At 45.4% G+C, this 27757-nt stretch overlaps 2 protein-coding genes across 2 annotated transcripts in view; one reads left to right on the top strand and one right to left on the bottom strand.

Moving 5' to 3' along the window:
• LOC135706744 (uncharacterized) overlaps positions 1–27757 on the top strand; it is a 282223-nt gene that overhangs the window by 212577 nt on the left and 41889 nt on the right. The window contains exon 4 of the mRNA XM_065228398.1: positions 18935–19070. Coding sequence (XP_065084470.1) covers positions 18935–19070 — 136 coding nt within the window. The remainder of the gene's footprint in view (positions 1–18934; positions 19071–27757) is intronic.
• On the bottom strand, positions 11742–14823 carry LOC135706766 (alkaline phosphatase-like). Its single transcript, XM_065228422.1, has 2 exons — positions 13740–14823; positions 11742–12386 (listed from the first exon to the last, which is right to left on the bottom strand). Exons 1-2 carry the CDS (start codon positions 14797–14799, stop codon positions 11773–11775), a joined length of 1674 nt encoding a protein of 557 aa, XP_065084494.1. The 5' UTR covers positions 14800–14823; the 3' UTR covers positions 11742–11772.

The raw sequence follows: 27757 nt of genomic DNA, 5'->3' as shown, positions 1-27757 counted from the left end.
AGTTTAAAAATTGCCTTTGCTTTTCGGGATTCGAACCAGCAGTTGCTTATTCACAGGCATCAATCATACCTACTGTACCACTTAAGCATATGTGTGGCAAAAGGTATGATCATTTACTTGAAACACGTCAAATTTAAATTGACTAACAGCAACCGGAAGAGTATTGTAGAGCAATGCAGAATTGTAAACAACAACTGGTTACAGTAAAGCATTCCTCTCATTTTCAAGCGTAGCCAACACAATGTGGACACAAGTGCATGATTTATTTCGATGGTCATTTGGATGTTATTTTAGTGCCATAATTGAGATATATTTTTGGAATTCTTTCTGAAAGTTCAGTACACTATAGTAGTCAAAACACAGAAATACAAATGTTAATACTTCCGACGTCATCGCAGCCCACTTCTATCCTAAAAAGCTCCTCTACCTTGTCTCTACTGCTGCCGCGGCATGGGATTAGAAAGGTAGGCAGTGAATTTCGAAGAACTAAAATGCCGGAAATGCAACGAGATACACTTACTACATTTAACAAACTATCAAAATATTTGTAGTGCATTGCTGATTTGTGGAGAAGTGTTAAGCTAAAATAAGGCTTGTTCAATCTTTAGATCAGCTAATTTATTGAGGTAGAATTATGGCGATACAATTAGCTTCATGTACTACTAATCAACTATATATTCCGCCTGCTGTTAATCTTATTTATTCACCTTAAATTAACCAATAATCATCTTCTGTTTTTACTGTTCAGCTTGAATTGTTACTTGGGAAGTAAGGAGAAGCTGCCATAAACATACTCGTCTACATCTTGCGCGCAAGACATCTCCGAAAGATAATCTGATCGACATAAAGGGTGGAACAAACAAAAAGTAGCCAATCAAATATATATATTTCTGTTTAACGTGCACTTTAAAAAATAACACTCGTTGATTTTCGAAGGTGTGTGTCTTCAAGATCTCTTGCCATTTTTGGTTTTGAAATGTTTCAATTATTTTTTTTAAGATGGCTACCAAACAAGATAATCAGCATCTCAAAACTCTATACATGCAATCGTTAAATTCAAATGATTATTTGTGAAGGCTGATTTTAAACAGCTTCCTGGTCAAGAATTTTACACTGTAACCGGAACAAAACTAGTTCAAGACAACTTAGGAAAAACAATCAGATTAAATTTTCAAGAGCAATTATCTTTATTTCATTATACCAAGGGCAATCAACTCTGCACACTGGGCCGAAACAGAGCATGGGCACATTAAGGCACACTTTGATAAGTAGGACACAACCAATATAATATAAAACGGCATCACTGTTGAGTGTTGACATTTTGCCAATTGTTGCTAAGGTTTACTACTTGGTTCAATACTTTGTTTACATAGAACTGGTGATACAAGGATTCAATCAAGAATTAAAAAACAACAAACGTGTACCCACCGGTGTTGAGGATCTTTCGAAAAATTCAATAAGTATTGTCTGAATCGCGAATCTTTTCAAACCTAGCAAAACTAAGACCGTCTGTTCCGAATCACAGCACAAATCTCAGCGGATCTACACCATGGCTGGTTCTTGTTGGTACGGCAGTCAAGACGGCTGAAATGGTTTACCTCTAGAGACGATTCGTTTTCGATGATGGAATAATTGTGAAAAATGCCCGACGGTTGCCTGATAAATTCAGCAATTTCATCAATATTAAGCAAATGGATCCCAGCTATAGGTACGACGGGATATTGGAACACCTACGCTACGCTGTTATATATGACACAGACGGCCTCCCTCGAGATGGTGCGGTATGCACTGGCCACCCTCAAGCATATTAGCCTGTGTGTACTCTCTAATTTCCGCCTGTGACAGTCAATATCCAGTACCGCAGCCCACGCAGGGCCGCCGTATCCGACCACAGCGAGGAGCCTGCACTTACTGGCACTCACTGCCGAGCTGTCTGACATCATGCGGGATAATGCCCCCACAGCCGTAGACGCTCTCTTGCAGGCGTACTCGACGTGGCAGCCGAAGCTGAGCTTATCATCGAGCATAACCCCCAAGAGTTTCAGAGAGCGCACAGACCTAATTGTGCTCTCGCCGACTTTCAACGTCGCATGCTGCACCGACATGCCATTGTTGACTACGACCACTTCCGTCTTGTGATGGGCAAGCTCCAGTTTCCTGGATCTCATCCATTCCTCCACAAGCTTGACGGAGTGAGCCGCTGTCAGCTCTACCTCTTCGAGGGATTCCCCGTAGACTACCAGCGTGACATCGTCGGCAAAACCTACAATTTTCACGCCTGCTGGGAATCTTATCCTCAACACTCCTTCGTACATGACGTTCCATAACACCGGGCCCAGGATAGAGCCTTGTGGTACTCCTGCGGTGACTCTTACGCTTTTTTCGCCATCTTCTGTGTCGTACGTCAACACACGATTCTGTAAGTAGCTTTCCAGAATCTTGTACAGCCCTCTGAGAATTCGGAGTTGGTGTAGCAAGCGGGATATCGCCCCCCAGCATGCGCTATTGAACGCGTTCTTCACGTCTAGGTTTACCACCGCGCAGTAACAAATACCCCTTCGTTTTCGGTGGACCACCTCTGCCGCCTGGATGACGTCGCGTATGGCTTCCACCGTAGATCTGCCTTTACGGAAACCGTACTGACTGCTTGACAGGCCATCTACAGCTTTGATGTAAGCCGACAACCTGTTGAGGATGACCCTTTCAAGCAGTTTACCAGTGGTGTCCAGCAATCAAATGGGCCTGTATGCTGACGGGTCCCCAGGTGGTTTTCCTGACTTCGGGAGCAGCACCAGCCTCTGCCGCTTCCACGCATCTGGGAAGATGCCTACGTCCAGACAGGTCTGAAAAACAGAACGGAACATGGATTTTCCGCAACGGCCGCCCTCAGAGCCACAACCGGGATCCCATCTGGGCCCGGGGCCTTGCCCACCACCAGCGACTTGGCAATATCGCTCAGTTCTCTGTTTGTCACTCTAGACACTTCTCCCTGATCCGCGACTGGAACGAGTCTACGTCCCTACGTGAAAACAAGAACCCAACGATCGACGCCAGCATCGCCGGCGATCTCTCCGGGGGTGCCGCCACGCCACGAGTGTACCCCATTCGGCATAAATACGTTAGGCATACGGACGTTAGGCATACGGACGTTAGGCATAATGGACGTTAGGCATAAAGTCATTAGGCATAATGGACGTTAGGCATAATGGATGTTAGGCATAAAATACCTTGCTGCTGTGTAACTCTAGAAACCTGTTTCGAGCATGGTAAACAATGCTTAACTTAAACTAAGCGTTGAATAAAAAATTATACAAGTTAAACAAACATAGTTTATTTAATATGCACAGTTTGAAATCCATTATTTATAAAATCATAAGTGACGTAGCTACATATTTACTCAGATCCAAGATTAGTAGCGATAGCGGTTAAGTAATCTGGTAATGAAAACTCAGCATAGTTTTGAACTATATATTGAAATCAATCGCATCTAGAAATAAAAATATCACACATTTGTTGTAATATATTCTTACACACATATTGCAATTGTCAAAGAAGAAAAGGTTTTCCTCAAAGAACAGCTCATGAAATAAAGAATGGTCAATTCTGTGATTGTTCATTTAATAACAAAAAAACAGCTAACTTGAATAAAATATGATGCCAAAGAACAGCTCATGAAATGAAGAATGGTGAATTCAGTGGTTTTTCATTCAATAACAAAAAGACATACCTGCTGCTGCCAGGATTTCCTGCCATACTTTTCGATACAACGATTCTGTTTTTGTTGTCATCAGAATGAAAACTAGCGGAACCGTCTGCTGATGATGTGATGTGAGCGATACTTCCATGAACAATGACGAGTTGCCGAAACAAACAAGGAACTGTGGCAAACGTACCATCTGTAACCCAATACTTTGCCTGTCCAAGACGTCGCAAATTTTCATGAGTTCCAAAAATTAGGGCTCTTTCATTATTGTCACCGAAGTCAGCAATCAATAGACGGTCCCCATTATCATCCTTCTGGAATACATTGGGTAGATTATGCCTAACGTCCATTATGCCTAACGTCCATTATGCCTAACGTCCTTTATGCCCAACGTCCATTATGCCTATCGTACATTATGCCTAACGTCCATATGCCTAACGTCCGTATGCCTAACGTCCGTATGCCTACCGACCGTATGCCGAACGTCGTGTACCCGTCAAAGCACGTACGTGCGTCTGTCGATCTCTTTCTCCTTAGCCACTCGAAGAGCGACGCGGCGTTCCTCTCGAGATTCGGCCGTACGAGCTCGTTGCATACTCCTTCTCGCATGGAGGCAAGACGCCCTGAGGATGGCAATCGGTCTATGGCCATGCCTGGGATAGGCTCTCCTAGGCATGGTTGTATCGCACGCCCTTGTCAGCGATGCTATCAGTTCTTCCCCCATCTCGTCCACATGGTTTATCCAAAAGTCACCCATTGGATTCGTTATTCCAGAATACAGGGTGAAAGGTATTTCAGTAAAGTATATGGTCATAAAAATGAGAAGATAATGTGAAATTTAATTTTCTGTGTATTTCCTGTTTCGTGTATATTGAACATTTGTCTTAACTTAGTCCAATTCAAATCTTTCTCCCTTTTCTTTAATAACGAGCCACATCCGTTTTTTAAAATCGTTACAGCCGTGCCGCACGATATCTTGAGGAATTCGTCCCATATTTTCACCAAACGTTGCTTAAAAGTTTCCACGTTTAGTCCCTTGGTATTCCCTGGTTCGCCTAATATGAAGCCTCATGCAAAGAAGTCAAGAGAATTCAAATCGGGTGAGGAAGCAGGTCACTCTTTCGACGAAATGAAATCCGGGAAATTGGCCTCACACCAAGCCTGTGTAACTTTTGCCTGATGGGCAGAGTCTTGTTGTTGAGCAGTATGGTGCATTCTTAGAATGTTTATGCACGAAGGGAAGCAAGTGGTTCTTCAAAACATTATCGATGTAATATTTACTGTTGATTTTAACACCAGATTCAATGAACAGCAATGGAACTTTCAATGTTTTGGAGCAACATCCCCAAACCATCACCCTGGAAACATTCTGGAACCTTTGAACAGCTAGTTTGTCAGCTAGATATGCTGCTTATACCCGATCATTTTGCTGGTTGTGGTGATCCTGTAACAGGAACATTTTCTGGTAACAGAATTTCGCAATCACCGTGCCGTTTGAGCAGTTTCCAACATCTTTCCACTCTAGCTATCTTTTGCTTTCCGGTCAAACCATGCACCCACTGTAATCATTCAATCCAAGATCATCTTTTAAAATACTCCTGATCGTTGGCTGCGACATTCCGAGTTCTTTGGCCATCTTACGCCCAGACTTACAAGGATTCCGCCGAATTAGCTCTCTCACTCGTTTGATAACTTCCGGAGTCCTGACACTGTGTTTTCGGCCTGGTCTGGGATGGATTTTCCACGAACCGGTTTCCTTGTACCGTTTATTAGTGCGCAAGATGAATGTTTCGTTTATTCCGAGCGGTTTTAGCGTCTTCAAAATAGAACACGGTCTATGATGCTTCAAGAACAGGCTTATCACGAGTTTCCTTTTCGCGGCCATGATTATCACGAGTATCAAACGAATGAAAATTCAAAACAAACTTGCATGCCGTGTTGACAATTTGAACACACTCTAAAAGTAAAATATGCAGACATGTATGTGATTAACCCATTTGATACTACAATTGCTTAAAAACACTGACGGGAATTACCTCTCACCCTGTACAGTTCTTATTTTTGAACTTAGCATTTTATATGAAGTGTACAACGAAGGATCAGAGATCCTCTGCGATAGTTGAGGTACATTAACAATTTTATTATGCAGAATGGACAATAAAGAAGAAAACAAGCATATCATAGGGGGTGGCCAGATTTGAATCCCGGTCTTGCCGAGTATTTTCGGGACGGAAATTTTCACATTTTCTCCTGTGTTTTTCCTCGGATATTCTTGTCAGTCATTAGACTTAATTGGCATGGACTTCGGTGGCATGACCGCAGGACTTTATAGAGATGACCATAGAATGCTATAAGTTCTTGAATCAAGATTAGCCCACGTCTGTCATCTGTGTCGAGCTGAGTGGATTGGGCGGAATCTGTTCGAATTCTATAAAGACCTACAGGCGCCGGATAAAGCGCTTCCGCTGAAGTTTGCGGTGGCCGAGAATCCTTTTTTCGAAGCATGGCAGATGTTCAGGGGGAGATGTTTGATAGTTTTAATCGGTGGTACATTGCGGAAGGTACCTCAACTGCATCAGATCGTAGCTTGGTAGGCTTGGTGGTGTGTAATTAGGAGGTGGTAGAAGGCATCATAATTAGCAGTACGATAGGCTTGGGTTATATCTTTGAGGACACGCACTTCTGAGACGATCAGATGATTTAAAAATGGTTCGACAATGTGGCTCCTAGCGCGGGATTGCACTATCGCTCGTTCCAGCTCTGGGTTTACTTTGGTCGGGGAGGAATAAACAATTACAAAGGACATAGTGCCAGAATCTTGTGGAATTTGCTTAAACGTAATATTGGTTTGATGGTTTCCAGTTCCTCTTCCACCTCTTGACCCGCTAACGCTGTAGGGAGAATGAAGCTGAATGCTTCCCATCCATCCATCAGAGATATTGAGAATGTAAACACAATCATAAAAGTCATAACTTTGAGGGTTGCCAAACTCATGGAATATTGACATCTTTATAGGCATACCTTGATTGACCTTGAGAGGCACATTCGGCACAGTGCTTCGCACAGCTTTCGGTACAACTCAATTACTCGGCACAAATGAATGTGTGCAGAGTTGAATACCCCTAGCATTATACATTTTATAATAACGAGTGTTTGTGATCGTGCCTACCGTTAAAATTATTTTTTTTCTATACATGATGCTAGAGCCATCCTAATACACGATCACTCACTCACTATAGACTTCTCTGACTTTTGTGAAGTGCACAAGAATTAGTGCAGAACTTTGGGCAAATTCAAAGGTTTTCTTGCACTAATACTTATAATTTGCCCCGAGTTCTACGCTAATACTTGTGCATTTCACAAACGTCAGAGAAGTCTATTCGCTCTCCCGTATTCAGCAGAACTGATAATCTATAGTAGCACACAGTTTGCTGTAAATAAACCATCCTCGCAATCTTTGCCAGACTGAAATCTGAATAGCAGAAAGATGCTCCAGGTTCGGTTCAGCGATTGCTGTCAGCGTCCGTTGCACTAGAAATTGGCCTGGTGTGAGCGCTTCGTAGTCTTCAGGATCGTTGCTAACTGGAGTGAGGGGTTAGGACTTCAAAACCGCTTCGATCTGTACGAGTACTGTCTGCTTCTCGTCGTAGAGTGGAGTCATTGTTCCGATGGCTTTCTTGGCGGCGTTCTTGAAGCATTTTACGGCAGCTTCCCATAAACCTGAGAGGTTTGGTGATCTTTTCGGGATGAACTTTAACTCGATTCTCTTCGATGTGGCGTTACTGGCTACTGCGTTCTGGAACTTCTGACGTTCGAACAGCATCAGCAACTCCAGTAGTTCTCGATTAGCTCCTATCAGTGCAATATCAATATCTATACCTACGAAATGCTGAATTTCAGTAGCCACCTGATGTCAGTATCTTCTCACACAGTTAGAATATCAATATCATTCGCCTCAATGTCAGTGCGCAACTGACATTGACATCGTAAAGAGACCACTGATATCAAAAGTTCAACCGCAACTGTTTCTTATATACGCCACCTAATCGAGTACCGATCATAAGAAAAGTCATCAGTAATATTTAAACAATGCAGAGGTTATACAAACAATTTGATTTATTGAGATAAAAGTAAGATTTTCAACGCCGTACCACCAAATATCGTGCTTACTACGAATATCAGTGTCAATATTTAACATCAATTGACTTTGTTGACAGCACGCAGCACTGGCTCCTACAAAATTATTGGCGTTGTCGCACATCATCAACGCTGGACGCCCTCGACGAGCGGTGAAGCGTTTCAGTGCTGCTAGAAATCCAGCTGCTTTCGGGAAGAAACGGGGGTCCCCCAGGGATCAGTGATCGCTGTCATACTCTTCCTGAGTTTTCGGCCAGCTGCCCAAAAATATACACATCTTTGTATATGCTGACGATGTTCTCATCGTGTTCACAGGGCCCACCACAGTGCGGACGAAGAAGTTAGCGCAAGCTGCGGTTTCAGCCGTTTCAAAATGGGCCGGAGCAGCAGGATTCCAGCTATCTGTCAGGAAGAGCGTGAGATGCCATGTCTATCCGTCGCGGCACAGAAACACCGGGACAGTTATCAAAATTGGCGATCAAGCCATCCCCATCAAGAACGCCGTTCGGTTCCTGGGAGTGCTTATCGATTGCTCACTTTCCTTCGAGCCGTATTTCCACCAAGTTAAGGGGGGCTGCAAAAACCGGATCAATCTGATAAAAACTATTTCGAGACCCCACCGATCCAACAATCGGGCTATTCGTTTCCACGTCGCGCAGGCGATTATCGATAGCCAGCTGCTATATGGAACCGAACTAACATGCATGGCCTCAGACAAACACGTCGAAATCCTCACCCCGACCTTCAATAAATGCATCCGTAGCATTTCAGGCCTCCTGTCTTCCACCCCAGCTGATTCAGCCTGCGTGGAAGCAGGAATTCTCTCTTTCCGATTCCGGCTTATGACGATGAGGGGAATAGAATTCTGCGAACGGTCGTTAACGTTGACCTCCCCCCGGTGGCTAGGATCTATTGGCACGGAGAGAAGAGTTGGCTCTCTCCCGACCTTAAAGTTGATAGCCGAATCAAAAACCGCTTCAAAGCAGGAGACAACTCCATGGCCTGCGCCGGTTTGTAGCCGAAATTCTCGGTTCCGACTACGAAGAATACACGCACCGGTACACGGATGGTTCCCGGTCCAGTTTGGGCGTCTCTATGGAAGTTTCAGGAGATGGCATATTAGCAAACAGCAGCCTACCGCCACAGTGCTCCGTCTTTTTTTACTTTTCCTGGCGACCACGGCACCAGCAAACCAGCCAGTACTGATCCTGACGGATTCTTTCAGCGCCATTCAAGAGCTTCGCTCCACAGCTGTGGAGCGAATGCACCCGTGGATTAAGGCTACCGTGAAGTATGCCCCTAGTAGCACCGTCTTCACTTGGGTCCCGGGCCACTGTAGAATACCCGGCAACATGGCAGCGGACCATCTCGCTGGATCTGGACCATCCGGCCCCAGGTTCACGGATCAAGTTCTGCTGCAGGACATCAAACGATGGGTAAAGTCATCCGTTCGAAAAGCGTGGAGTGACGCATTGCTTAGCACCAGAGGACCTTTCATCCGGAAGATTAAAGGGAGCACGGAGGCATGGACCGACCTCCGGAATCTGCCGAATCAAAGGGTCCTATCGAGGCTCAGGACTGGACATAGCCGACTGTACTGCAATTTCGACGGTGGATCCTTCCGGAAGAGCTGCGTGATATGCAGGGTTCCGGCGACCGTTGAACACGCTCTCGGCGTCTTCGAGAACATCAGGGAGACCTACGGGATTACATCCAGTATCCGGGACTTTCTCGAAGACAGCTCGCCTGCTGCCGACGCACTTCTAGTGTTGCTCAGAGAAGCCAAATTGTGCCACGAAATTTAGCCATATTTTGTTCGTTTTAGTTTCTTTCGGCTGTCGGATGAGCCGTTGGCCCTCGTGACGACGTCGTTTTGTTCAGATCTGGGCTGAAGAGCGTCGAGCGGAGCGAGAAGATTTCGCTAGGTGATGAAGCTTGTATCGCCATGGCAACGCAGCTACGTTCCATAAGAACTGTTGGATCAAGCTGATCAATAGCTACTTCAGCATTCTCGGGCCAGTCGCTTCTATCTTGGTGTTGCCAGATGGGACCTCTGAACCAACTGTTCTGGTATTCAAGCTGTGTGGTACCTCTTGAGAGAACGTATACTGGGATTTATATTTATATTTGCAACAACAGCAATCCAAAGTTTTACGATGTTGGGGTCCGTCCAGAAATACGAGGAACCTGCCAGTTGAGTGCTACGACGCACGTTTTCGTATAGATGGCTGAGTAACAAAGCGGACGAGAGTTCTAGACGCCCCGTAGACTGCTTGCGTTTCTTCTGCTTCAAATCCTCCAGTGGTGCTACTCTTGACTTCGATACCATTAGCTGGACTCGAACCGATCCTAGTTCTTCCTGCTGTTCTTCGGTACGTCTTCGGTACGTCGGCTTGGTAGGTACGGATTACATGTCGGTGCGTTGGTAATGTGCCTTTGGGATTCAATCGATTTCTTGGACATCAATCAACGGTAGGAGATCTTCCTGGTTGCCCTGCGGTTGTCCTCGATGACGGTGTGGATGGGCATCATTCGTCTCTAGAAAAAATAGAGTGCTTTTCGACTTGAATTTGTGAATCAAAAATTAACTTGCCTGGAGCGGAGGCCCTCGTGGCCTGAGCGACCGCTCCCAGCGACGACGATAATGCCATAATTCAGTATGTTACTGATCGCTCTTAATGACTCACGAGATTGGATCCTGACGGTAGCGGTGAGCTCTTACCGCTTCAAGGACTGATCTTTTTGCTGCACTGATAGTCGTAGAGTTAGCCAAACTCCGTTCTGGATACTGCAGGTTAATGGACCACGGGATGCTGTCAGGATTGACCTCGACGAAATGGAAGTGATTATTTTCATTCAAGATAAGCAGATGACCAAGAGATAAACTGGCTACTCCAATGATTGCTTGGTTAGGGGACTTTACACGACTTCGTGACTGGACGATTACACATCAACCTTCGCCAATGCATGCTTGTACCTCGGAAATGGAACTCAAGTGAACAAGGGCTTGGACTAAAGTTCGAAAGTTGGCTCCGTGTGGTTGGACGTCCCAGGGGCCCGGTACCGGGGTAGAACAGCGGCTATGAAGTATGAAACTTCTATAAACTTTTTGTAATACTGATATAATACAAAACTTAATTGGTTCGTGGAGGCCATACCGATGGAGAAGTACTAGTGCTCCTCGTTGGTAAATGTTGCGTTATCCCAAATTGGAAGCATCCAAATCATCGAGATGGTTCTTCGGAGGACCTCATTGCTTGTGCTCACTGCTATTACTGCTATTGTTGCCGTCAGAGTCTTGGAATACTTCAGTGACTCGACCAAGATTCCACTTCAGCGGCGGTAACCACTCATCCATCACATCCATCACTCAGAACTAAAAATGAACTACTCTGTATCCATTGGACCTGCATAATCGCACTAAATGGACAAGGTATCGTGACAACATCGCAGTAGGATACTAGAAAGGTTCGAGCAATGGCCTCTGGTAAGAAGGAAGACCAAAACAATGGTCTTACAATAAGCATAATACCTAGTAAATAATGTATAGCTGTTACATTGAACTATGAAAAACAAAACGCAATTTTAAAGATGTTCGTGACCGGATTTTTTCGTGTTCAACCTTTAATCCATCGTTCGGCTTGAATTGTGTCGAACGTTGTTGCAAAGTGACCACATCGGAGCAATACAGCAGTATGTCTCAGGATAGAACAATTTTTCAATTTGCGGTTGATAAATCAGATGGCTCCCACTCCCTTCTTGTAGCACGGAAAGGACTGAAATGAATTACAATTTTTCCTGGCATGTGCGGGATTTTTTTCACAAAGGGCGTAAAAGTAAACATGCTACAGGTGCTACCGTGTCAAACCACGAAGATTGATGGACCGTGGTGAAAACGGTGTTGTGAAGTGAAGGAATTTTTATTAACCTGATTAAAATGCCAGTTGTTCGGATAGAGAAATTGCCACAAGACAAGCCATCGGAATCCAGCGAATTCCGATTATGCCAGCTTTTCCACCCGTCATCCGATCCGAGCAGACTTGCGAGTGATGCATCTCTTCCGGCCCCAGACAGGAAGCGTACCAAACCAGATGTGCTATCAGATGTTGTTCGTACAGCCCACTGAACAGATGAGAGTAGGGACCGCGTGCAAAAACGGCAACGTCATCACCGCCGTGGGTTTCGTCTTCGTAGGGAACCGCCGCCGGGAAGGTGAATGCAGGGCTTTGGGAGTCCATGAAGAGGGGATTCTTGCGGCCGCCCGTTGGTGAGAAGTGGTCAAAGTAGCTCGGCCCATTGGCATAGGTTAGCGTGAAGAAAGGCATCCGATCTAGGCGGGAAAAGTCCCCGGTCGCCAGGATGTTGTTCCCGCGAACTGGATATCCGCCCATGGTGAGGGTATGGGAGTGGTCTGCCGTGACTACGATCAAGGTGTCCTGTTCGCTGGTATGGCGAGCTGCATATTGCACTGCCCGATGCAACTCAACCGTCTCATCCAGAGCGAGCCGGGCTAGGTTATCGTGATGGGCGTGGTCGATTCGGCCTCCTGGAACGAAAAGGAAAATCGCTTAAATGTTCCAATCAATCCGAAATCGCTCGACTTCAACTTCCATAAATTTCCGCTACGAAAACCCAAAGCAAAACAGACGAAACCCACAAACCCATCGCTTCATCCTCAACAAATTTTGCGAACCATTTCTCTTCCCAATTTTTTAAAATGTAGTCCAACGGAATTCCAGTTGATGGAGCAGGGGAGAAATGGAGGTCAGGTTTCCAATCCGGGGGAGTTTGGGTTTTTTTCTGCGGTGCTCTCGATCCCAGAACGATTTATATAGTTGTTAAAAACTCTTTCACTTGCTATTCTTTCAATCGTTCCACTTTCTTGGGTGGAAGTTTTTCCCCCTCTCCGTTCTTGGTGCTTCAAACAAGCCGAGGGTTCACCCGTACCGTCCTTGAAGTGATTGATGCTGTGTGACTTCCTCCGGATTTTTTTAGATCCATTTCTTGGAAGGTCGACACCGTCGTTGGCTGGTAACAAGGTGAAGGGTGGGAGTGGATTGGCATAGGATGGATAGGTATTCTGAGTGAATGGGAGAGATTGGTGAACGATTGAAGCAGGGTGGGATACGGTGCTATCGGATGGAATGGTGTGTTTTTAAATCGATTGATTTTGGTAATGAGTGATAACGCTTTTAAAAAATCGTTCCATTAATCTTTACTTATATTTCCTGGAGAGCTGGTTCTAACATAAAAGGAAAATGTTTTGTTTAATAGTGTAACCACGGTGTGTTTGTTAGAATAATATTTCCCAAAATCTGCATTCCAGAAATCATCACCATTCGAAAGAGGTGAAATTTTCCATCGAGAGATTCTGAACAATTTGTCTATCTCGATATTTTCAATACAAAAAAATATTAAAACCTTTCAAATTGAAACTCCCCATCTTCAAGCACCGATGGCAAACGTTCATCCCAGCAGTGCAATAAAATCCATTTCCGATCGAACTCAGCTGCCAAAGCTTGCTGCCGGCTGTATTGTGTATGTGCTTGTGCATTCTTCTCTTCCTGTTTCCGGACCAAAGCGGACCCGACTGCCAGTCCGAGACCAATGAAGCATACCCCAGCATACGACTTCGACGTCGCCAACCGGTTATACTTTTGCTCCTTACCCAGCAGAGGGGAATCAATTTTTCATACAGATGAAAAATAGCCATCAAAGGACGCTCACCGGGCAGAATTTCACAGAAAATTGATTTGTTCTTGAGCTCTGTCGAGCATTGATTTAGTTCGTGAGGAGGGGAATTGTTTTTCGATTGGAAGGGTTATAAACTCGTCACCTTTTCGGATTATTTGTCACACATCAAAAGCAAGAAGTGTATAGCAAATGATCACTCACTCACCTTCCACAATCAACACGTATCCTCGTTCGTTCCTGGAAAGCATGTCCACTGCTTTGGCAGTCATCTCCTCCAGCGTTGGTTCATCAACTGCGTTCTCCATTCGGTAGCTCATGTGATTTCCAGCGAAAAGTCCCAGCAGACGGTCAACCACCCGCACGTCAACGCTAGCCAGCTCTTGTCGGTTCCGTGCGAAAGCTCCCCTTTCCCCTCTCTGGTCAACAGCATGGATCCACTCATTCACCAAAAACCGACCATCCCGTCTTCTTCCAACCGTCCCATGTCCTTCGATGGAAGCACCAGCTGGATAGAAATGCCGTGAGCCGCCTCCCATGGCCACGGTCAAGTTCCGCCCAATATCCCCGTGAATCAGTTGCAAGGCAATATCCGTACAACCAGGAGGCACATCCTCGTCGTCCTCCCAGTAGCGTGCCCCAGATACGGCATAGGAAACCGCTGGTGTTGCATGCGTTATCCTAGTATTGGTTACAATCCCCGTCGCACGTCCATCCTGCTGGGCATATTTGAGAATCGAGTTCAATCGGTTCTCTTCCACCAAACTACGCTCACAATTCATCAACGGTACGTTCCCGCTGACGGCGATCGTTCCGTAGTTGTTCTTCACTCCGGTTAGAATCGCCGCGGCCGTGCACCCCGAATCCGACACCTGATAGTTGATGCAGTACGTTTTGGCCAACCCTGTGTGCGGAAACATCTCGAAGGATAGGGCGAGGTGTTCGCCACCCATGTACATCCGTGCAGCTGATTGTGTTGTGATGGACATTCCATCGGCGATGAAGATGATAACGTTCTTGGCAAGGTTACGATTTAGACGATTTTTGGAGAGCTGTTCCTGCAGTAGCTGCTGACCGCTGTTGATCCAAAACTGCTGATCCAACTCTTGCTGGGGTCCTTGAGGTGGCTCCCATTCTGGATCGTCCATTGGGTGCGTAGGATATGGCGTAGGGGCTGGGGTCAGTTCGAGCGTTATCGGGACAGCCAGACAACGAAAGTTCGAGCCTAGGTAAGTGAAACTTACGAGCTGTATGAGGAAACGTAACATAGCTCCGATGGTAGTCACCCAGCAAATTTGAAAGCAAACAATGGACTGTAGGTGGATGAGCGACGGCGGTTTGATTTGCTGTTATCAATGCAGTTTATATTCAAAAGATAAACTTATGCTGATAACAGCTTGGCCTGCCTCAATGCAGATATCGGGATTACCTGGAGAGATAACGGTATGCATTCAAAAAGTAATTTCATTTATCCACTAATCTTACTCAACCACCAACTGGGATCATCATTGGATCGCTTTGGAAGCTTTATCGATGTTGAGCTAATACGACCCAAATTATATTTGACCAGTCCAGGTTGAACTGATAAGACTGCATGGATATCGGGGTTGCGTCAAGAAGTCACTGGCATAATATGTTTTGTTAAAATATTGGCCATCCGAAGTATTTCCAGATGTGGCATATCTGATGTCATCGTACGAAGATGGTTAACAATTGGGGAAAAAAATGATTTCAAAACACTGTACTGATAAAACCACGGCACAGAGAAGTGAGCAAATATGTTAACTCGTCTTTTATCAATGGCATCAAATCTATCAAGTTCGATTGGAAGTTTTCAACTTCTTTATAACAGCCTAAAAATTCTGTGCATATAACACTCCAATAGTCGGAATTCATCTTAAGATTCTTTTGGAATTTTTAATGATTATCTAAAGAATTCGCTATAGTTTCCTTACTTTGTTTGCAAATACACTTAAAATTTTCATAGGATTCCCATGCAATCCATCAGAAATGTCTTGAAGTTCAGCAATCTCCACTGAGTTCTTCTTAAATTTCTCATACTAAGAAATGCATCTCAGACCACCTTTGCAATTCCCTTGAAACTCTTATTAGGATTTATTCAGAACTAGCTGAGTGTGATCGGCCTTGCTCGGGATTCAATATTAGCGTCTATGCGCCAATTAAAAAAAAGGCATGATATGTCGTACGTAGCCCCTCTCTCTTCTTATCTAAGAGGCTACCCCCTATGACCTCCACATGCCAAATTTGGTTCCATTTGCTTGATTAGTTCTCGAGTTATGCAGAAATTTCTGTTTAATTTGTATGGGAGCCCCTCTTTAATGAGGAGGAGGGGTCTCGAACCATCATAAGAATCTTTACCTGCCCCAAAAACCCCTGCATACCAATTTTCACGCCGATCGGTTCAGTAGTTTCCAAATCTATAAGGGTCAGACTGACAGACAGACAGGACAGACAGACAGGACAGACAGACAGGACAGACAGACAGGACAGACAGACAGGACAGACAGACAGGACAGACAGACAGGACAGACAGACAGGACAGACAGACAGGACAGACAGACAGGACAGACAGACAGGACAGACAGACAGGACAGACAGACAGGACAGACAGACAGGACAGACAGACAGGACAGACAGACAGGACAGACAGACAGGACAGACAGACAGGACAGACAGACAGGACAGACAGACAGGACAGACAGACAGGACAGACAGGCAGGACAGACAGACAGGACAGACAGACAGGACAGACAGACAGGACAGACAGACAGGACAGACAGACAGGACAGACAGACAGGACAGACAGGCAGGACAGACAGACAGGACAGACAGACAGGACAGACAGACAGGACAGACAGACAGGACAGACAGACAGGACAGACAGACAGGACAGACAGACAGGACAGACAGACAGGGCAGACAGACAGGACAGACAGGACAGACAGACAGATTGGGGGATCAGGTGTACCAACGCAAGAGGGTATAACCTGCTGGAAGCTCTGGCAAAGTTGAACGTCAGTCTGGCCAACTTAGGAACCATCAGCACCTACCGCAAAGAATCCATTATCGACGTCACTTTCTGCAGTACGTCGCTAATGTCAAATATGAACTGGAGAGTGTGCAAAGAGGACACCCATAGTGATCATCAGGCGATCCGGTACAGTATCGGCGAACGGACACCGGTGGAAATGCGGAGGACGAAAGTAAGCGAGCGGAAGTGGAAGACGAAGGCATTCAATAAGGATCTCTTCATCGAAGCTCTAAGGGTAGACAGCAGCGTCCTGGGCCTAAGACAACTGCAGCAGCAAAAGGGTTGAAGGCGAATAAAGCTCCCGGCCCGGATGGAATTCCCAACGTGATGTTGAAGGCGGCGATCCAGACGTTCCCGGACATATTCAGGATGGTGCTGCAGAAATGTCTGGACGACGGTGGAAGGTACAAAAGCTTGTACTGTTGCCGAAGCCCGGAAAACCACTGGGGGATCCTGCGTCGTATAGGCCAATATGCTTGCTGGATACTGTCGGAAAGCTCTTGGAGAGCATCATCCTGAACAGGCTGACGAAGTGCACCGAAAGTGAACACGGATTGTCGGAGAGGCAGTTCGGATTCCTTAGAGGGAGATCGACGGGGGATGTAATTTGGGCAGTGATTGACAGAACCGAGAAAGTTTCCAAGCGGAGAGGAAATCGATACTGCACCGTGATTACGATTGATGTGAAGAATGTATTCAATAGCACCAGCTGGGAGACCATCGCCAAGGCGCTGCATAGAATGAGGGTTCCAGACTACGTCTGCAGGATTCTAAGTAGTTACTTCCAGAACCGGGTCCTGGTCTACGTGACAGATACGGGGCAGAAATCGCTTAGAATCACGTCGGGAGTTTCACAAGGCTCCATTCTAGGTCCCACGCTGTGGAACGAAATGTACAATGGCGTGCTGACGCTCAAGCTACCCAAAGGAGTTGAAATCATTGACTTTGCGGACGATTTCGTCTTGACGGTAACCGGTGAGACGCTGGAAGGAGTGGAAATGCTGGCGGCCGAGGCTATAGATACGATTGGTAAGCAGCAGCAAGAGGCGTCTTCTGGCTAGTGTGTCTAGGGTTCGGAGTTCCTACCTGGATTGAAGCGCTGAAAACGAAGCAGAACCAAAGGAAATTGAGCAGTACGTTCCGACTCATGGCCATGTCAGTCGTGAGTGCGTACAAAACCATTTCAATGGAGGCAGTATGCGTTATCGCCGGTATGATCCCAATCGGCATCACCTTGGCGGAGGACTACTATTTAGTGCTATATGACGAGAGAAACCAGAGGAGTACGAAAAATGGTGAGAACGGTGTCGATGGCTAAGTGGCAGCAGGAGTGGGATGCAGCAGAGAACGTTAGATGGGCACACAGGCTAATACCGATTCTTTCGACCTGGACATGGAGAAGTCAACTTCCACTTGACGCAGTTCCTGTCTGGTCATGGCTGCTTCAGGAACTACCTGCATCTGTCCGGAGGCTTTATGACAAAAGGTTTTAAGACAGATTTATTGTGATTCTCAAACATGCTATATAAACCTTATCAAGAGTGGTCCACTAAATGTAAGACGAATTTATAGCGGTTATCAAAATGTTGTGCTGGAGCTATTAATTTTATTGACGGTTTTATAAAATTGATCTCAAAAACCACTAATAGAGTGCAATAAAACAAGAAATGCTACTTGGGGTTCACTGTGCATCGTTGGAATGGAATGGATATAGTTTCAACACGATCATAATTCCTATGTAGCGATATGAGGGACTCAACTGCCTTGAACAGCCTTTTTTCCAACTGAGCAGAAAATCGTGGGATCAATTCCATTATCTGCCCATCATGTGTTTTGTGAAACTTGTCGTTGTCGTCGGTGTTGGTGTCCACAACACCTCAATCATTAATTGCGAGATGTGAAGGGCTCGGTGGTCTTAGAGCGGTCGTTTTTACTTCCTGAGAAAAACATTATAGTAACTTTCTTTCTTGACCTGAACACATCACTTTAATTTAGCGTACCGTTTGCCAAAACGAAACCCTGCTGCATACCCAACCCTTTTATCCAACATACCAGTGATTGCTCGTGGAAGTGCAGAGGATTTCTCGGTTTCCAACACATCGAGTATCACGCAATCACGTTCCTACCCTTTCCTTGATTAACTTAACCGATGGCGGTGACTGAATTATTTCCGTGCTGCCATCGTTGATAAAAATATCTTTCCGTAGCACCCAAATATGTCTTATATGTCTTAAATATTAAAAACCTTCCTGCTCTTCACTGTCAGTTCAACAGTAAATATCCGAAACAATTTACCTCCCATCCTTCAATCATTCTCCGTTATTCATCTCTGCCAATTCTCTATTTCACAGATGACAGTTTCGAACGCATCGCACGTCACCCTGCGGAACGTGGGCTTCAACCTGTCCGGTAACTTTACCTGCGAAGTGACGGCAGAAGCACCGACGTTCTACACCGGCGTGGCCACCAACGTCCTGACGGTTGTCGGTGAGTATTTATCTAGTACCAACCTGCCCCGGTAAATTTCCCGCCTGTTACGCAACGCCAGGCGTAAAACTTTGGTCCAACAACTGTCACCCGCCGCCCATCACCGGTGTGGTGCTTTATCTTATTCGCGGAAAGCATATTTCGATGTCGGTTGGGCTTGAGCGTCTTGAGAAGGGCCATTAATTAGTTTGGCTTTTCTGCTGTTTGAGCGCTTTTTCACCTGCTCCGTTTCAAGTGGCCATCCATACGCCGTCCATCGTCGGGTCGGTCGGTCGGTCGCTCAGTCTGTGATTCTTCGGATGGGTAGGAACAGGCGAAAAATTGCCTTTCATGCTGGTGAGCTGGCTCGTGAAAACGTTGGTCGGATGGTGGAAATTTATGTTCAACAGCACTTGGAATGCTAATGGGTATTTTGGGGCAACCGGCTTGGGGGAAAAATAATTGCATTAATCTGGCGTTGATGTAGAACCTAGCACGGTGGGCAGTGGAAAAAAGGAAAGCTCTTTTTTTTTGGGGGAGTGGGTTTCAGATTTTAGCCGCCATCGGAATGCTGCAGGATGATTTTTTAAGAGAGTAATGCTGTTACCGCTTCACACCTCAAACCTCCAGGGCGTTCGGAGGGGAAGAATAGCGATACCATACATAATGGGAATGCTTTTTTTTCTTTTTGTTTACGGAAAGCGCTAAGCCAAGTGGACAGGTGAACAATGGAAGTAAATGATTCTGTGATGCTGAAATCGTGTAAGTAGGAAGTATTTATATTGGTCCATCAATGAATTTGAACGCATTCGCTCTGTTCTCTTCTAGCGTTTAAATTATGATAATATAATTGGAATTCATCAAAATATAATGCGATGTCTTGATGGCGAAAAAGAAGGAGGAGCAACCAAGGATTTATTTCCTAAAAAAGGGACCGCTACTAAATCATATACTAAAATTGAGATAAACTAGTTGACGACTAATAATCTCAAAAATAAAAATAAATCGTTTCTATTAAATATCTGAAACCTATGACTCCAATCATTCCATCTAACTCAGAGCTTGTTGCTGGCAGCATTATGTTAGTTAGTTTTCTTTATTATCGAGTCTTTCAGCCGTGAGAAAATAACAAAAATTCAAATCTCAATCACAGTTTTCATGGACAAATCTAGACAAACCTTTCAAAAGGTCCTATCTGACATATGTCAACAAATTGAGTTTAAAGCTTCTCTTTACAACAGAACTTGTTCTAGAAACTTTAATTATTAATAGCCATAAAATTATAAAATTATATTAAAAATTTGGTGGGGTTGTGATATTGATTTAAAATACAGTAGAAGTAACCTATGATTTCGGTCCTATGTACATATTTTGGATTTCCTACTTAGTAAAACTTGGTTAATTTCAGGACCCCATAAAAATGCGAACACATATTCTATTTAATTTGGTTCCTAAATTACAATCAGATATGAGTAAGGCTTTCTTCAAGTGATTCATTGAAGCGTCCAACAATGATATTCCCTATCACTTCGAGATTTCTAGGACACAATTCTTGGACGGTTGTGACATCACTCATGAAATTGAAACTCCTTGTGTACTAGACGGCAACAAACGTGAAGTTCCAGTTTCTTTGTTATAAGTTTTGTGAGAGCTGATATCTGTACTCTTGAAATTTTTCTATGGTAATGAGATTGATCCTCAGCGATTCAACTTCAAAACGCTAAAAATAAATGCACACACAAAAACGGAGTGCACAATTTTGCATCAATGTTATTTTTTTTACAAAATACGGATGGTTTCGAGTTGCCGATAGTAGAATAGCTGGTTAAAACGCAGTTCAAATGGAAAGATTGCCGAAGAAAAAGAGGCTGCCGACACTCACCTGAAAAGTTTGGCGCGTTGTAAAAACGTTTTCAAACAGCTTTTGACAATTCTGTCGATTTGAATGGAGGGTGTTTTCTGCGGATAACTCCGATAAAAATATCAAAGCAATCGTATTCTGGTTTTAATAATAACAAAATTGAGGAGAGGAACAGAAGGAAAAAATCATAAGAGAATTTTAATAGTCTCTGAGGAGAGCATTGAGTTCAATGAAAATTTTGAACAGAATTTTAAAGGAATCTTATTGTCAACAAACATGTGAAGGAGTTATAAGATGGATTCCGGCAAACAGACGTTTACATATTAAAACTTCTATAATAATCTTCTTAAGAAGCTTCCTCTGTATAGTTCTTTTAGAACCATTTGAGCCAAGGGGAACGAAAGTAATCCATTCTACATTTAATTTAACGGATTTCAATCAAATTTGCTTCATAAATTCGATTTTTGTGGGTTTCTGCAAATAATAACACGCGTTTATCGCTATTTATTGATAATCTCATTTAGTTTTTAGTGTGTATCATGGTTTGACTTTCTGTCATTTTCTTTATCGCACCTCGGACCATTCATAGCTAGCCAGCCAGCAGCAGCTGTTTTTTTTTGTATTTTCAAAAAGTTGTGCGGAAATAACATTAACCAACCCAAATAATAAATTCCTCCAACCATCTACAGCAGAAGCACACTCTGAAGCTATTCGTATGAAGCTCCCAACCAACGAATTTATTTCATAGGATCTCGTCGAATACTTCCGAAATCTAGCCATCAGCCAAGGGGTAAGTCATTCAGCACAGTGTGTCGAAAGTAGATTCGGCCCAGCTTGGGCACATCCTTCGGCGCAATATCGTAGGCATTGGATTGTTCATTTAATAAAATGGGAGCACTGCTGGACAGCTGTCATTGAAGTTGTTGACAACATTACGTGCTGTTTTGTATTTCAGAAAAATACTTTTATTGAACATACTAGAGGAACTCAGACCAGCAATTCACTTCTCGGTTCACAGCACCGTAATCGTATCGGTCAGCTCGTATTCCAGCAGCCCCTGAGACGGTGCCGAAAAAAGTGAAGTTGCCACCCTTCTATGTGAAGGGCTTCCCTCCCGGGCTATGGGAGCAGCTGGATTTCTACATTAAGCAGGGCCTTCGTTGCACCATTCAACGGTGCACGGAAGGCTACAAACTGATGGTCCCGGCCGAAAAACACTACAACGCAGTCCAGGCCCTCTTGGACATAATGAAGCTGGAGTACTTCTCCCACAACGTCGAGGCCACCATGCCGCTGAAAGTGGTGCTGCGCGGGCTCCACGACATGGACTCCACCACCTTAATGAACGAGATTAAGGCGAACGGCCTCAAGCCGGTCGAAATCCACAAGATGACCCGCAGCAAGGCCATCAAGTATCGTGACCAGCTCTATCTGGTCCATCTGGAGAAGAACTCCACAACCGTGAAGGATCTCCAGGCGACACGCACACTGTTCCACATCGTAGTGAAGTGGGAGCGGTATAAGCCGACCCACCGTGGCGTCACTCAGTGCTCGAACTGCCTATTGTTCGGGCACGGCACCAGGAACTGCCGCATGGCCAGCCGCTGCATCAAATGCGGCAAAAACCACAAGATCGACGACTGCGACAGCATCGAGGAAGCCGCTCCCACATGCGCCAACTGCGGTGCCGCCCACAAGGCCACGAGTAAGGCCTGTCCGAAGCGGGCCGAATACGCCGAGATCCAGAAGAAGGACTCGTCCAACAACCAGCCCGGTCGCAAGAAGGTTGCGGAAAACAACGCGCAGAACTATCCTCCGTTATCACCGGTCCAACCACGGCCAATTCCAGTGTTGCCGCCGCTCCCGCTCAACCAACAGTTGGCTGCTGCCCAGTCGGCTGCCGCTGCAGTACCCGGTCAAGCCTCCGGGCCAACTGGAACGCTCGCTCCGTAGGGGCAAAAAACATTGAGCTAGCGGACTTCCTCCACAAGCACGACATCGACGTGGGCCTTCTCACCGAAACCCACCTCAAGACCGGTGACAGCTTCTGGCTGCCCGACCACAGCATTGTCCGGCTTGATCGCACCAGCTCCAGGGGGGCGGTGTCGCGGTCATCATCAAGAAAGGCATCAAGTACTGCACCCTACCCCACTACCGCACTTCCATCATCGAGGCCGTCGGCGTAGAGGTGGAAACATCGACCGGAAACATCCGGTTCATCGCCGCCTACTGCCCCCGGCAATGTACCGTTAGCAATGGTACAGCACAGCAGTTCAAGAACGACCTTGCCATCATAACCCGCACCAATGCCCGCTTCGTAATCGGAGGGGACCTGTACGCCCGGCACGAGGCCTGGCGGAACTACCAGCAGAACCAGAACGGCCGCCTACTATTCGACCATTCCCAGCATGGTCTCTGTTCCGTCTGGTTTCCGGACGAACCAACCTTCACATCACCGGCGGGCAACCCATCGACGCTGGACCTGTTCTTGGCAAACACCGGATTAGCCAAGCCGGTTGCCGTCAACGACCTGAGTTCGGACCACCAACCGATGTTGACCGAGCTGGGCTGCAACGTGGCCCCTGCACCGTGCCTGCGGAAGGACTACCATCGAGTCAACTGGGTCCAGTTTCGGCGCGTGGTTGACCGCCACATCGACGACAACCCACCGCTCGACACAGTGGAGGACATCGACCGGGCCCTGGAGGGTCTCCATCAAACCGTGGCTGACGAAGAGTGCGTTCGACGAGTTCCTGTGAGGGGTAAGTTTCAAGCAATTGATTCCCACACCAAACTCTTGATTTGGCTCAGAAATGTTCGTAGACGCCAGTTTCAGCGGACTGGGGATCTGCAGCGTAAGTACGAAATGGTCGATCTGAATCGGCAGATCGCTTCCAGAATGGTCTCAATCCGGAACGAGAGTTTCGGGTGGCTCGTTCAGAACCTGGACGACCGTTCCAGATCATTCAGGAAGATTGCCAAGGTGCTGAAGTCTCACCCCAAGCCTATTCCACCACTTAGAGTCAATGACGAACGGCTTATCACCAACGAAGAGAAGGCCAATGCGATTGGGGAGCACATTGCCCAGTCGCATTTGCTTGGCTCCACAATCCCAAGTCCACTCGAGAACCAGGTTGCGCAGTGCGTCCAGACGTTAGATGCCTCCCCTTGTGCCGTCCCTCCAGAAGAACGGATTACAGAGGAACAAATTTGCTCAGCGTTGAAATACAGTAAGAACATGAAGGCTCCCGGGTTTGACGGAATATTCAACCTAGCGTTGAAAAATCTCAGCCCGAGGGTGCACTCGCTGCTGCCTGCCATCCTCAGCAGATGCTTGGAGCTGCACTACTTTCCAAGCATCTGGAAGGTGGCAAACATCATCCCGATCCGCAAACCTGGGAAAGACCCTTCACTACCGTCAAGCTACAGACCGATTAGCCTGCTCTCAGCGCTGAGCAAGTTGTTTGAAAAATTGATCCTCAGCCGACTGAACAAGTTTGTGGAGGAACATGACATTCTTCTTCCGGAACAGTTCGGGTTCCGAAAGGGGCATTTCACCAATCATCAGCTAGTGCGGGAGATGAATAACATCCGAAGTAACAAAGATGTATCGAAGTCCACAGCCATGGCCTTGTTAGACGTCGAAAAGGCGTTTGACAATGTCTGGCACGACGGACTTATATACAAGCTTTGTAACTCCAACTTTCCACTATACCTTGTGAAAATCACCCGTAACTACCTCCAGCAAAGGTCGTTCAGGGTGTCGTTGAATAGTTCTCTTTCGGGACAATTTCCGATCACAGCAGGTGTTCCGCAAGGGAGTCTGCTGGGACCACTGCTTTACAGCATCTACACGTCGGACATCCCTCCTCTAGGAGACGGTTGCGTGTTCTTCCTGTTCGCAGATGACACCGCGATAGCCGTCAAGGGTAGGATGCCTCGTGAAATTACGAACAAGCTCCAACGATGCCTTGACACCTTTACTGATTATGCCACCACGTGGAAAATCAAAATCAACGCCTCGAAAACCCAAGCGATCATGTAATAATGGATGGTACAAGGGTCGAGTGGTCCGCTGATGTTACTTATCTCGGGATGTTGTTCGATGAGAAGCTCCTGTTCCGCTCGCACATAAAGAAAACCATAGTTAAGTGCTCCGCCTTGGTTAGGTGTTTGTATCCGCTCATTTGCCGCAGATCCCGCCTCTCAAGGCAAAACAAACTGGCTGTCTACAAACAGATCATATCTGAATCAGATACCCCGGTGTGGGAATCGTGCGCTCAGACCCACAGAAACAAAATCCAGGTTGCACGAAATAGAGTGTTGAGGTTGATCCTAGATCGTCCATTCGACACAAGAATGACCTCCATCAAGAGGCAGAAATTCCCAAAGTAGATTCCAAAATTGAGGATATGACAACCAAATTTATCCAAAAATGCAATCTTTCTGAACATGCTTTGATAAGCAATTTGTACATAGTAGGTTAAGTGTATATAGTAGAGTAGATTAGTTTTAAGCTGTAAATAGTAGTATTAAGTAGTTTCTCTTCAACTTCTTAAAACAAAACGAACCAATCCCACCAAGGTGTTCGACCGTGTACTAAGTCTAGGACTAATCCTGTAAAACAAATTTTGAATTTTGCCCATACCTAAAGATGAAGAAAGCAATTAAATCACTTAGAAAAATGTATATGGTGATCATCCAAGTTGAACTGAAATAAATATCAATTAAACAAAACTTAAACTAAAAATAAATAAATAACTAACTAAATAAATGGAAAACGTACTTGTTACAACCTTCCCGAAAGACGTAGTCTACGTAAAAAAAATTAATGTGGCTATCAAAACCGATGGAGTAATGAAAATCACATTCACGAACCCCCTTATGCTCTTGATCTTCCGTCTATGGTCTTGAACTTCACCTTTAAAAATCAAAATTTCATCTCCTAGCATAACAGGAAAGATGAAACTTGATCTCACTCTAGTTCACCATTACCATCAAGCGTAAATAACCCCCATTGCCAAACGTTCTTCCGAAAGCAAAAAAAAATTCCAAACTGCCGAAATTGAGTGCACTTCCGTTAATAAATTGCCTTCTTATAGAGGTGCTTCCGCTTCAATTTCCTCCACTCGGTGTTCGAGATAAAGATGTATTCAGGTCGATTTTGGTCTAGGCGAAAGCTCGGAGAAAGGCGTCGACCGACAACGCCGGCGGTGCCATGCCACGCACGAGTTGGAAAAGGTAGATCGAAATTTCTAAATTTGAAAACTTTCCATATTTTCCTTCTTGTGGTGCATGATAACGATGAGGAATCTATTATCGAGTCATTTTCTTACCTTGCTGTTCGGGAAAGTGAATTTGGGCTTAGGTTGCGAGAAGATAAAAAGGCGTCTTGAAGTGACGTGTGCATTGTTGCCAGGTAATTAATGAAAGTTCTTCTGAGAACAATTGCTTAATCCACTTATGAGTATCCTCATGAGAAATGGCAATTCTAATTTGGATTATCACTCTCCACATCCACTTAACTAGCAAAAGCCGTAGAGATAGACGGCTTTAAGCTGTCAGCATCATTAATTCAGCATTTAATATGAAGGATGTACTTTAAATCGCTCTCCTCCGGTCGGTTTTGTTTGCAAAAGGTATAAAGAGGGGGCGAGCGGCCAAGTCTGAGAAAATGTCCTTAATTTATCAACCATAGCATAATTTATCATTTTCCGCACGGCACCGGATGCTTCTGCTATCTACCTAGTACAGGGTCATTCAGAGCCACTCAATTTCGGCACAAATGAGTTGCCTTTTCCGGGCTTTTCCATGAAAAATTTCTCGAATATGAGTAAAATCGATAAAGGTTTCACTCACTTTATTAGCGTACTGTTAGACCGAGTAAAAGTTTCGTAGATTTTCTTCATATTCGTAAACTTTTTCCTGGAGTCGACTCGACTCAATTTTGAGTAGGTCTGAACGACCGTGTACCAGCGAAAAGCGGACGCGCTTTCTGTCATTGTTAGCTTTGGCTTCTCACGAAGTGTTGCTGAGTGGGGAGAAAATTTCGCCGACTGTTCTCGTACGGATATGATGCATCATATGGGAAGTACCTAGTCGGTGGGCATGGCTTCATTTGAGTAACAATTTAATGAAATTCTATAAACACCATTCTGGAGGATGCCACCGCCGCGACGGTCATGGTTCGGTTCACTGATGGTGTACTGCAGTGTGCAATTGTGGCTATTATGACTGATCCTCGGTAGACAAATTGGAGAAGCTTATCCCCATGCACACGTGCCACGTGCCCAAGAACCGCCATCATGGGTATCGCTTTGTCCTCCCTCTGGGGAATGCCCTGCTAGTTGGGTGTACGTCCCTTCTCCTCGCTTCGGTATGGATGGGTGCTAATGGCTGGTGGGAGTTTTGTGCAAATTTATCACAAGTATACAGATATTAGCTGGAACTACACACGGCATGGAATGGACAAGGATGCCGTTAGGGCCACGCGCCGTAAGCCCTGTCAGTTACACGTGAGTCTATTTTTCGGAGAAGGACGATGACGGTTTCCGACCAATAGCAACGATCGGAATGATGATGATGATGATGATGACAATGTGATAGATGTGTGTTCCCTCGAATGGAAAATTCGGTTGGGTAGATTTGCGCATTCAAATGAATTAATTGTGTTTGAGTTCAATATAGGAATTTTCTTGGTTGGTGTTTACATTTTTCTCCTAGGAAGTAATTATTTCCATTCCGAAAAAAATCAGGAAATTTTGCTACCAGCTGGCATCCCATTTGGATTGTGGGGCAGTCGAGTCGTGTCCCCGTCGGTGAGGACGTCATTCAAGAACCGGAGCCA

The sequence above is a fragment of the Ochlerotatus camptorhynchus genome, unplaced genomic scaffold (genome assembly GCF_037179485.1).
Source record: "Ochlerotatus camptorhynchus isolate MF236.1 unplaced genomic scaffold, CSIRO-AGI_Acam_v1.1 ptg000290l, whole genome shotgun sequence".
NCBI lineage: Eukaryota > Metazoa > Arthropoda > Insecta > Diptera > Culicidae > Ochlerotatus > Ochlerotatus camptorhynchus.
Note: the sequence above shows the minus strand (reverse complement) of the source record. Positions and strands in the feature narration are given on the sequence as shown.

Excerpts from the sequence above, each read along its gene's own strand:
- LOC135706766 (XM_065228422.1), bottom strand. The coding sequence starts at position 14,799 with ATGTTACGTTTCCTCATACAGCTCGTAAGTTTCACTTACCTAGGCTCG. Across the intron at positions 12,387-13,739 it reads ATACGTGTTGATTGTGGAAG|GAGGCCGAATCGACCACGCC; the intron begins GTGAGTGAGTGA and ends TTTTCGTTCCAG.